The sequence below is a fragment of the Stylophora pistillata genome, chromosome 12 (genome assembly GCF_964205215.1).
Source record: "Stylophora pistillata chromosome 12, jaStyPist1.2, whole genome shotgun sequence".
Taxonomy (NCBI): Eukaryota; Metazoa; Cnidaria; class Anthozoa; order Scleractinia; family Pocilloporidae; genus Stylophora; species Stylophora pistillata.
Genome location: NC_142530.1, coordinates 330528 through 342366, shown reverse-complemented (window position 1 = coordinate 342366; position 11839 = coordinate 330528). Strand labels below are relative to the sequence as shown.

Here is an 11839-nt window from a genome sequence, read left to right as displayed (position 1 = left end):
TTTGCAAACAATGTTCGCTGGTTACACTTGAAAATATCAATTATACAAAACACTCTGGGAAGATATTTTGTCCAAGTTGTTTTACCGATAAACGTAATATTTCATTTGCAATGCCAAACTATTTGGAACTACATACCCCGGTACAGACTTATTCGTGCAAGAGGTTAATTTGGCTTGAAACCAAAAAATGAAATGAAAATTTCATTTTCATTTCGTAACTATTTGTTACTATATATATGGCCTGAGAACAAACTCTCTTATTCTAGGGAGAAAAAAAGCAAGCCGAAAGTTAATATATTTAATAACATTTTTTAGTTTATTAATTATTAATTTTTTTTACTCCTTTTAGTTTTTTTTTTTTTTCGTCGATCCGGTGCACTTGGGCAGCATGCTGCGTCCGTCTCTCAACTCAGTGAAAACTGGGAACGAAGGCTCGCTCGCAGCCTGTATCACAAAAATAACATGAGTGAGAAGCTTCTGTTGCCAACATTTACATGTTGAGCTTATCGCTGGACTATTTTCAAATTTCCCTCCAGTAACCCTCGATAAATTAAAGAACAGCGTGCAGAGGGGGTCACACAAATCCATTATATAAATTACAATTTCGCCGAAAAACATTTGCTTTTTATCCTTTTAAGGAAGCGTCAAATGTTTCAATCTAGAACGTGCATACCCTCGAGGGTAACTGCATCGTGGACGTAATATTTCATAAAAATGGCTTGACAGGGGTATTAAATTAGGTTGTACGCGTGTCTTGATCCTAGGACATCATTTTCACACTCATTGTTTCTCGTTATAATTTCTCCTTGTCCCATTTGCTGTATGCTATTTTTTCAGTGCAAATGCCATTTTCTTTTTCAACCCTGGAACTTCACAAAAACACGCAATGAATCTCACCGTTACCTGATGTTTCAGGAATTTTTGTTGTTTTGATTTAGTAACCACTTACTCCAAATAAAATCACTCAAACTCCACTAAAAACTTTCAATAAGTTTAAAGTGGAAAGCGAGAGATGGGTCCTTGTCTTGAAAGTGGACTTTGACTTTGATATTCGCGCCAAGTGAACGAAGAGTGTCCACAAACTTCTTCTGCTCCTTTCCAATCCACGGCCGCGTGGAATCCTTGATCTGGTAAGGCGTTACGTGCACACGAACTCTTGGCACGCGATTAGCCAGATGGTAAAGAAATTTTTCATCTGTTACCCACGTGTTCGACTCGCCACTATGGCCGCCGTCCAACCAGTACATGGTACTAATGCGCGAGGCAAATTCATTGAGACGGGAGTCCACTCCTGCGGACACCATGTATAGCTCGTAAACAATTTGATTAAGAACAACACAGCCTTTACTGAAGCCAACGAGAATCACTGGGAAATCAAGTGTGGGGTCTTCCTCTTCTTTCGGGACGTCTAGAACTGCATGAATGAAAGGAAAAAAAGTAAACTTAAGGCTTTGAAGGTTAGACTAATAATTCCAGGCAAGAGAATTTAAAGTTTATAATCTTTTGTTTCAGGAAAATGGCCCGAGTCTTCCGTTATGGCGAGATATTTGTATGGCTAAAATAGTGATAAACAACCATCGACAAGAAGATAGATATCGAGAGAACACACATGCAAACGTCCTCAAACGTAAATAAATCGTGAGTGACCGAGTCGGGTTGGTTGACAACAGATCAGTTTTCAATTAAATGTCGAAAAAACCAAAACCAAAGTAATCCCATTAACCAATCAGAACGAAGGTAGACAATATCATTGGCCAATCCAATAAGAATACAAGGTGAAAAAGGAACATTGCTTGAAGCGCGAGAAAACGCGAATGACCAAATCGCAATTGAATTTGCGTCTGATTGGTTGAGAGTATTGTGCGAGTTTTCTGGACCAATCACAGAGCGAAGTTAAGTAAAACCACATCAACCCCGGGTGACTTTCAATGCTAAAATGAAAATGGTTTTTTTTGTAGGTAACATTTTCGGAAAAGCGATGCGAGTTTGCCACAAAAAACTCGTAGAGACGGAAACACCAGAGAACTCCGCTCGTAAATTCAAAGAAAAACGGAGGAGAGCTGCTACGACGAGAATAGAGGAAGAATAACAAGTTGCTAATAATAACTTTTGTTAAAAACAAGCAACTGTCAGAAGCGTGGGAAAGGACAAGTGATCAAGTTACGAGTGGAGTACGTTTTGAATCTGATTTAAACAACAAACATATGAAATACATATATATGAACTGCGGTTATGAAACGTATATGTGCACGATCCTTCGCAGTAAAGCACTATTTAAGCAATTGTGAAAATCAGACCTGAAAAAAATTCAGGCCTGTACGGGATTCGAACCACTGACCTCTGTGATACTAGTGCAGCGCTCTACCAATTGAGCTAACAAGCCAACTGGGAGCAGGCCATCAAATTAATTCGACATAAACCCGTAGATGATAAATCAAACAACAAACATATGAAATACATATATATGAACTGCGGTTCGAATCCCGTACAGGCCTGAATTTTTTTCAGGTCTGATTTTCACTATTGCTTAAATAGTGCTTTACTGCGAAGGATCGTGCACATATATGAATCTGATTTGTTAAAATTTGACGCATTTTTTTTCAAAAGTAATCACCAATGGACAGTAAGCGAAAGGAACTCAATCTATGCTTGTTCATTTGCAAGTAATCTGATCAAAAAGGACTCTTAACACTTACGCTTTTTCACCGCAGACTCCAGCAATGCTCTTAAGTGAAACAAAGCTCCATAATCGTGATTCCTATGATCCGGAACACCAAACATGTTGGCTTCAACAAAGTTTTGATAACACGCGAAAGTGTTCTGGTGATATCTAGAAGGACGAATGACCCATATAAAGCTATTCGGGAATCTTCTTTCTAATATTCTCGCCGTAGATTCGAAATTCCACTGCTTCCATTTCTTATTATCTCCGTGACTCTCCATGTTTTCTGCATAATCCTGAAAATTAATAAAATTTTTTTAAGTGAAAACGCTTCATCTACAAGCTTGTTGCGCGTATGTCAAGTTTGTCCGGATGCAAGGGGAATGCTTGAGGAGCGCAAGTTCAGTTGCCACACGTATAATGGAAACCAACAGTTAAATAGTACCATTTGCGTTCATTTTCAAAACTGGAAACTGTTATAAATATTTCTCAACGTTTCTAGTATGGCAATTGAGCGCTCTTAGATAAGTACAAGGTTGGATTTCTGACTCTCACTTACTTTCTGAACTTCAGACAAAATCAACAGAATTGGATGCCGTCTTGGACGAAGGTAATTTACCAATTGTACGGTAACTTTTGCAAAGAGCAACGAGAGAAAAAGCAGAAAAATAGGGGGAAAGGAAAACGACTTGGGTAAGGAATAGAAAAGAAACGAAAACCATTGGTTCAGTAGCAAAACAGTCTAATCCATGAAAAGGGCGAGGAGACACAAGATTACAGGGTACGATTGTCTCAGCGAGTTTTTCTTTTTTTCAAATGAGATCACTTCTTCATCTAGTGGAGAGCTTTATCCTCTTATACGTCTATTTAAACAGTTCCGTTTTGAAAACAAAAGAAGTGTCTTCGGAAATTGTTCTGAAAAAATCAAAGGCGCATTCTGGGAATTCAATCCGACAGATTGTAAACTCTACACCCATTAATTAGGGGCTTTCAAATTTGTTTATTTATTCAAATTTGCGTTTAGTTCGCTTTACGGAAGTGAAGTTTTACTTTCAAATCGTGAACGCTTCTCAAACGAAATTTATCATTTCGCAGATTCGTGCGTTGAAGGTAAAGAGTCAAAAGCTCACAAGATGAGTTAAGAACATCTGGTACAATAAACTGACGTAACTCAAAGCCTTGAGGGATTACCTATCGTTCACAAAACAAATTAGGAGCTTTGAAGAAGTGAAGAGTGTGCTGATTGTTTGATGGATGTCTTGAAAACTGATTTAGCTGGTTAAAAAATATCGATCGTATTGAATGATTAATTCGTGCTCCGTTCTCAATGATGCAGTTTGATAAAATCTGCTTTATATTGAATATATCGCTTGATGAACGAATCACTTGGAAGAGAGTCCCTCGTCGTGTTTTGAAGCTGTTAAGTTCAATAGCTTGATAAACAAAGCATCCTTGTTTAGATCATCACAATTATGTTCCATTCAAACAACACGATTTTCCGCAGATGTAAAGCCGGTTTCTTTAACATTTTCGCCTCGATCTGCTTTCTGTTCAAACCAAAATATCCAACACGATGTGGAAACTGAAATGAAGTCGGATTGAGGAAGAAATTCAAAGCAGAACCGCGCGATTGAAGACACTCCAGAATCACAGTACCGTGAAAAATGCCTCTCAACAACTTAGGGCACAAACGTAAAATGGGAAAATTGGAAATGGCGTTAAGTTGCACAAGTGTACAGCACAGTTGAATAGCTTACGACCAGCGTGTCCTGATCAAGTATTTTTCGGCGCTTATGGCCGAACGCTTCCAACTACAAAATCTGTTGACCTTACCTGAACATCGCCAGGAAAAAATACAACATGTTGTTGAGCGTCTGAGCCGCAAAACACCACGTCGTTTTTTCGTTCCTCGTAGCCGGGTACCTCTTCTAGGCAACGAACTAAAGGAGAATTCGAAGATTTTTCCATAAGAATAGAAGAATTATTGAACGAAATTGCTATGATGTACGCCGAAATTCTACATTTCACAAGTGTTTAAATTAAACAAAGCAGTTTTCAGAGCAATATTAAATGTGAAAACTATTAACATAAGAATTGAACCTTGTTTGCGTACTAATCCCTCAGTCTTTGTTATATCCCGTTAAAATAATCCCGGTGCCACACTGGCTAAAGGCTTAAATACAAAAAGTTCGAGGAAATTACTTTGCGGTGTAAAGTTAAACAATTTTCAGCTTGTTACGGATGAACAGCAAAATAACCATTTCGAAGTTAATTTGCTTAAATTCGAGTTTTTCAGCCGGAAATTGGACGGAAAATTATCTTTAGGAAACACAGTGCTATTTAAACACAACAAATATATGAAATTCATATATCTGAACTGCTACTTATTAACCAAAATGCTGTACTGTAATTTCTATCGATGTGACCAAATGGAATAGAGAGGACTCACCAAAGAAAAAGAAAATATAACAAAGCATAACTCATTCAGCAAATGTACGTATTGTTTCGCAGACGTTTCCTTGCTTTGTGCGGGTAAAATAATCGGTTTATCTTTACCTCATCAAAACGCGTTGCTAATGACATTCTAGGGTTAATGTTGGACCAATTTTTCCTTTCTTTTGAGTTAACTCAATCGCTTAATTTGTCAGGAACGTTCCGCAAGCACGTATCATCCTTCACTTATCAAGCGATTTCACCGCCACTTCTACAGCAATTGTTGTTTTTAAGGCGAGCTGTCGTATCCCTCCACCTTTTTCATCGTACTGAGTTTTAAGTCATTCGACAACGTTTGCATCCACGACTTAAGCTATCAAATCCTTTCTTTATGTGTAACGCAATAAATTATAGATATCTCGCTAAAAACCAAGTTTGACTCAATGTTTTAAAAATCGTAACGTTTTCGCATGTGACTGTTCTGAAACACCGAAGTTGCCGAGTGTTTTAAAAAGTTGAACACGTTTTTGATGCATGATGCATGTTTTTGATGCGTTTTTGATTACATCATCACACCACTAACTTTGCTAAAACACAAGACTTGAACAAAGACAAGTATGATTCGTAATGCGTGGAAGTTAATCATATCGAATCACAACATACAAGAAAAAGTTTGCAGGGCAACATTAATACCAAATTCAATATACTTTAAACCGTTTGATTCTCCAACTCGACAAAATATAAGTTCTTCGAAGTGTTTGATACAAACGTAAAAAATGCATTTGTGAGAATCTAGAGAGAGAACAGAACAGATTTATCACCAAGGTCTTCTCAGTAGAGCTGTACGAGCATGATTCATTTGTTGTAGAGTCAACAAAAGATGGTTTGTACTTAGAAAAGGAATTCTTAAAATTGAAGCGGAAGTTTTATTTCCTGAGGAAGGTATTTGTTACACAAAACATTTATAATTAAGTGACAAATGGATAGTGAATGGTTTACTTCAAACAACAACACTATACATACAAACACAAGAATCCTGATAACACATTTAGGCATAAAGCTACACCCGCTTATGGTCAAACCAAGCTTTTGAGTTCTGGGTAGTCATTGAGGGGTTTCATTAATTTTTTCAGCAGGAGGGCAACTGGTTTTCACAGGCGGGCAAAACTTTTTGAACTAAACTTCTTTATGAGATAAACCTTCCTCCGGGGCAAAACCGTCCTTACAACCGGTCAATTTAGCCGGGACCCGGCCCTTAATGAAACCCCTGTAGTAATCAAGCTCCCATTTTATCTTCTATGTTTCATTATGCTGCAAGAATAGCTGTTTTCCGAGAGTTTATTTGACTCTTACTGATACTACACACTGTAGCAAAAAACTCTGCTTTGGTCACATTCCACTACTAACTGCTATCTTAGTTATATAATTTTTACCCCCTACCCCTTCCCCCCCCCCTATAAAAACAATTTAAAAAAATTCATGGATGATGATAAACAAATATGCTGACTCAAATTTTAACTGGAAACCAAAACAAACTAACTGATACACATGAATCAAGTTTAAAACCCTTGAACTCCCAGAAGTGATTAACATGTAACTTCTTCCTAGAATATCCATACATTATCCAGCAAGCAGGTAATGAGAATACTCAAACTTATCAGGTGGAGGTTGTTATCTTGACCTAACACCAAATTCTGGTACCGTAACTACTTTATAGGGAAATGTGTAGTGGGCTAGAACTGAGAATTAACAATCAGATCATGAGAGTTGATTAAAGGGTTAATCTCTTTGGCGAGTATGTTGAGCAAACACCTAATTTTTAGTATGGCTTTTCAAACAAATTACTGGGATTTGCCTCGAGGCCAAGGAATGATTTTCCTGTTTTGCAAAAACTCTCCATTAGGACTTGTTGTTCCTCTAGGAAGAAGGGCACAATAGACTGGTGTGTCTGCTCCTGAGGAAAAGTAATCAGAATTGGTATAAGTGGATTGAAAAAAAATCTCCTGCCTGAAAAAAAGTTTAGTGTGTGACCCAGGTAATTGGCTTGAACCAGGACCTGTCCATTAAGAGTCCACTGAAGTCAAAACTAAACCACAATGTCTCCCATGAAAAGGATTGGAGGTAGAGCAAAGGAAAAAATACAGAAACAAAACCCAAAGAAATAAAATGAGACAAAGACTCAGCAAGGAAAAAAATAAAATAGGAAGGAAAAGGAAAATTATGTAAAGAGATTACATAAATACTGAACTAACCTTCTTCTGGGCTTCGATGTGCATTAGGGCCACCCATGTCAGTTCGCACCCAGCCAGGACAGATCTAAATTTGTCATACATTGGACATGACATTATAACAGAATAAAGGGAACGCACAAATTTCTTTACAGAATTTAGGCTTAGTAAAAGAAATATTTCTGTCTTATCAATACTCACAGCATTAACCAATATCCCTTTGCGCTGATCATTTTTTAATTCTCTTGCTTGTACCATACTTAAAGCTGTTACACCTATCTTGGAGACACTGTATGCTGAGGAAAGAAAATTATTTTCAACATCAGTTCAGTTATGATTGTAGCATGGTGATTTTGAACTTTTTATGACCATGAAGTAGAGAAATGAACAGTATTCAAAGTTGTAGTATGTTCAGGTCAGTTTGGAAAGTAAATAAATAGTTGTATATTATTGACCTGGACTGAAGGAAGAATCATCTGGCCAACCATTCTCTGTCAGCTTCCCTTCTTTAGCATCCCTAAGAAAGGAAATAAGAATTTCTTTAGAGTTGAAAATATAGGCAAGTAAGAATAAATGCCACTTGTGCAACCACTGTGAAGACTCCAAATGCAAATGCACACCCCACAGTAAAGAGTGACAGTAAATTCCGAGAGACTGAGAAGACATAGTGGTCATAATGTCTGTCAAATTGGGTTTCCCATTAAGAGGGCTGCTTTTGTGTCTAGGCTACAGCCATCGTGTTGTGTTCTTGGGTAAGATGCATAACTCACAGTGCCTCTCTCCATCCAGCAAAAGAAAAGGATGTTGGGATGAGCCAGCATCCTAGTCTAGGTGTGAGGAAGGTAACAATACTCAATGGTTTTGCCCCCTGCCGTGGAAGAATGGGATTCAAGTTTTAAAAATAAAAAACCCTCCATGGAAGGAATGTGAATGTTGTCTTAAGATAATATTAATGTTAAGCAAGTTCTCAGTGTGGGGCTAAACACTAATAATAATTTCAAACATCTTCTCTGCAGAGAATGATGTAAAGAGAGAGAATTCTTCATGTCATTTCTAATGATCATGCTGTGTGCGGGTATGAACTGGCATGGGAAACTAATTCCAATAATACCAGCAAGTTAACACTTATGCCTCCATCAGTGACCAGGACAGAACTTCTCCTAACAATGTAACTACAATATCAAGCAGACGAGTGATGAGAATGAAGAAAAGCATCAATTAGGGGATTACAATTTGACCCAATACCAAATTCTACAAATTAACATAATAAGGATTGTATGGCAGACGGTAAGGGATATTACTAATGAAAATCTGGAGGTGAAAGGGCTGACTCTGTGAGCAAACAACTCCTAAATAATATGTATGGTCAAAATTATCATTTAATTAACAGGTTCAACTAATATACTCAATTTGTCTTGGGTAACTTTGTACCTGATGTATTTTTCCATGAGAGATGTTATCTCTGTGAATGTTAGTTTTGGAGAGGAAAATTGCTTCTGCAGTGCTGGTGAAACACAACTTAGGTCTCCAAGCTCAGACGATACATTAACCACCCTGACAGGCCAAAAAAAAAAATATATATAAAAAAAATTAAAAAAAATTAAAAAATGGATTTGCACACAGTGTACTTGGGTCATAAACTGAAGGTGGAAAAACTAGCTTTGAAACTTACAGAACAGATTTGCATTTAATTGAGAGATCTCTGACCAATTGAATTGATAGTGACACAAAAAGTAACTAGTTCTTGTACCTTTTGGTCTGTGTAAAAAAACAAACAGTGCTGATGTAGGATGACATCATTTAGTTTGAAAGAATACCTGGCATGATGTCGGAGGAGAGGAAAGAAACTCTTGCACATGTTCAGTGTTCCAAAATAGTTTATCTTAATAGTTGTTTCAGCTCTTTCCACATATGGCACAGTTTTCTGTTGATTAATTCAATCAATAACTTTGAATATTTACTCTGATCATGACTGTCTCTGACTCTCTACTCCCATAGTATATAAAGGAACAAAAATGGGTACCAGTGGAATGTCATGGGAACATAGATGAAATGCTGGAGGGCAGGGGGGGGGGAGGGGCTAACCCTGTAATGGACTTGAAAGTTTGCAAATAACTTCCCTTCCAGTTCATAATTTACATACTCTCCTTGTGTTCTCCCAACATCCTGTGTGGACTACCACACCAGTAAACTGATAGAAAGTGCACTCAATTGCTCAAAGAACATTCAACAAATATGCAATTGCAGGTCATTTTTTCTCATAATTTATTTTCCTTGTCTTCTTCCTCGTTTAAGTATCTCAGTGGAAATCACACATCATTCACCGCCGCCTGGTTAGCTCAATTGGGAGAGCGCCGGACTGCTGTGCGGGAGGTCGAGAGTTCAATACCGGCCGGACCAACACTCAGGGTCTTAAAATTAACTGAGAAGAATATGCTTCCTTTCTCAACATCAAGAAATGGTTAGATATTCTAGTCTTCTCGGATAGGGACGAATAAATGGAGGTCCCGTCTCCTGCAGGGTTAAGGGGTAGGAGACGTTAATTTCCCACGCACGAGATTACTGTGTGATGGATGTCCTCCCCTGGGGTGGGATGGGTGGGAAAAGGTGAGGTCGTTACATGGACTAAAGCGGCTGCCAGAGGCGCCTGATAATGCTGACGTCCGATCTCAACCTTAGTAAAAAATTATTGTAAGCGCATTGAGATTCTTAAATGCGTATTAAGAACGTTCATTACATTACATTACATTTACATTCATTATAATCCACAAAGTAGCTTCACTCAAATGCTATTGGTCTAAAAGCATCACTTGACTGAGTGTGTCCCAACTAAAACTGAGCAGTGCTGGTGATGTTTCTCAGTTTATATTCATAAATTTTCAAACTTAACATTTGATTTGAGAAAAAGCTATGTTTGAAATATAATTGAAGATAATAGGGCATACTGACATTACTACAAGCTCACACTTTTTTCTTGAGGTTCACTCTTGGAAAACATTTTGTTCCTTCAAACAGATGAATTCTACAGACAAACACCTGTGCACATTTTTCCACCAAATGGAGGTTATTGATTATAAATCAAATGTCTAGAAAAACTAATGAAAATTGGCCAATGTATATACCCTACAGTATATTGAGTTCCCACCTTAAGCAAAACACCAGAATTGTTTATCAATATGTCCAATCCTCCAAATGTCTTCTGGACATAACTGCAGACTTTGTTGATACTGTCCTGGGATGTAATATCGAGTTGATGGTGCTGAATATTTGTTACATCTAATTCTTTACTGAGTTCACCACATATTTTTGTACCTGTGTTCTCATCCCTTGCTGTAAAAGTTGGGTAAAATATATAATTCATCTTGAACCCTCAGTGATTAAGTCAAAATCTGGGATGATATCATCAATATAATCATCATCATTTAATAATCATCATTATTGTTCTACTTATATCAACTATTAAGGCAAAACCCAGACAAGGTCTGGATAAGAGCCAACCAAACTAAAGTCAAATCTTTTGATTCTTAACCAGCTCCATTGTACAGTTACTTCCATTCACATCCCGACTTGACAAAATATTCATTACATTTTAATTAGAGAGGCGACAGGAGGAAAGAAAATCATCAAATAGCATATCATTTGATCTAATACCAAATTCTCCCAGCTAAAATTATTCAGCTAACAGTAAGGAGAATATATTTATCTCTTGGGATGAAAAAGAATATTGTAAAAATGAGAAAATCTCATAAGACACATTACTCATAAAACTGCTTTACCAGTGAAGAGAACAACTCCATCAAACTCTTTGCACAATCTTTTAACAATAGCATAGCCAATGCCACGATTACCGCCTGTCACCTTCAAATTAACAACGACTTATCAGACAAGATACTAATTAATACAATAAAAACATGGCTACAATGTCAGTTTTTGAGACTACATAAAGTATGATGATATTTCCTTCGCCTGAAAAGTGTATTTGAGACAAAAACGAAAGTTCATGAAATGGAAAGTCTAGAGGGTCAAACGTTCCTCGTTACATAACAGCTGGCTGCTATTTCAAGCAAAACAAACCTACTCATCAGTAAGTAAAATAGATTAGCTACACAAAGAAATTTAGTTTACATAAGAACAGATAACAAACCTACCAGAGCGACTCTTTCCATGCTAGATATTTTTTTTTCCGCGGACGTTTAGTTTATTTGTGCTACAAGACATTGTAGTTTTCGACCGCTTTTCGCCCCAGTCCTCTTTCGTAAAGATGCCACATTGAGGCCCTGATTGGCCTTGATAGGGTAAATTCCGACGGGCGACATGGCGTTGAAACAGCGACAACAGGAAAATGAAAATGCAACTTCGAGCACGACATTGATGAAATTGCGACAGCGACATCAGAACCTTCCGAAATGGCGACGTGGCAAAGTTTGAAATTCAGACGAGGGACATCTATACCTCACCAACAGGGTCTCCACATTGCGTGACTTGATTCTGATCTAACTACATGTACATGAAAAAG

The 11839-nt window shown here is 37.6% G+C and overlaps 1 protein-coding gene across 1 annotated transcript; it reads right to left on the bottom strand.

Annotated features, from left to right (window-relative positions):
• Nucleotides 1-755: 755 nt before the first annotated feature.
• On the bottom strand, nucleotides 756-11618 carry LOC111327394 (mitochondrial protein C2orf69 homolog). The gene is made up of 12 exons (XM_088739939.1): nucleotides 11472-11618; nucleotides 11100-11181; nucleotides 10469-10653; nucleotides 9141-9247; nucleotides 8755-8877; nucleotides 7779-7840; nucleotides 7525-7619; nucleotides 7348-7411; nucleotides 6951-7049; nucleotides 4496-4602; nucleotides 2697-2958; nucleotides 756-1414 (listed from the first exon to the last, which is right to left on the bottom strand). The coding sequence occupies exons 1-12, from the start codon at nucleotides 11487-11489 to the stop codon at nucleotides 975-977; spliced, it is 1644 nt and encodes a 547-aa protein (XP_088596065.1). The 5' UTR covers nucleotides 11490-11618; the 3' UTR covers nucleotides 756-974.
• Nucleotides 11619-11839: the final 221 nt, after the last annotated feature.

Bases quoted from the DNA above. Each gene is read 5' to 3' on its own strand.
- LOC111327394 (XM_088739939.1), bottom strand. The intron at 10,654-11,099 runs GTAAAGCAGTTT...CAACTTTTACAG, and splicing joins TGGAGTTGTTCTCTTCACTG to CAAGGGATGAGAACACAGGT. The intron at 9,248-10,468 runs GTGGGAACTCAA...ATTAATCAACAG, and splicing joins ATTCTGGTGTTTTGCTTAAG to AAAACTGTGCCATATGTGGA.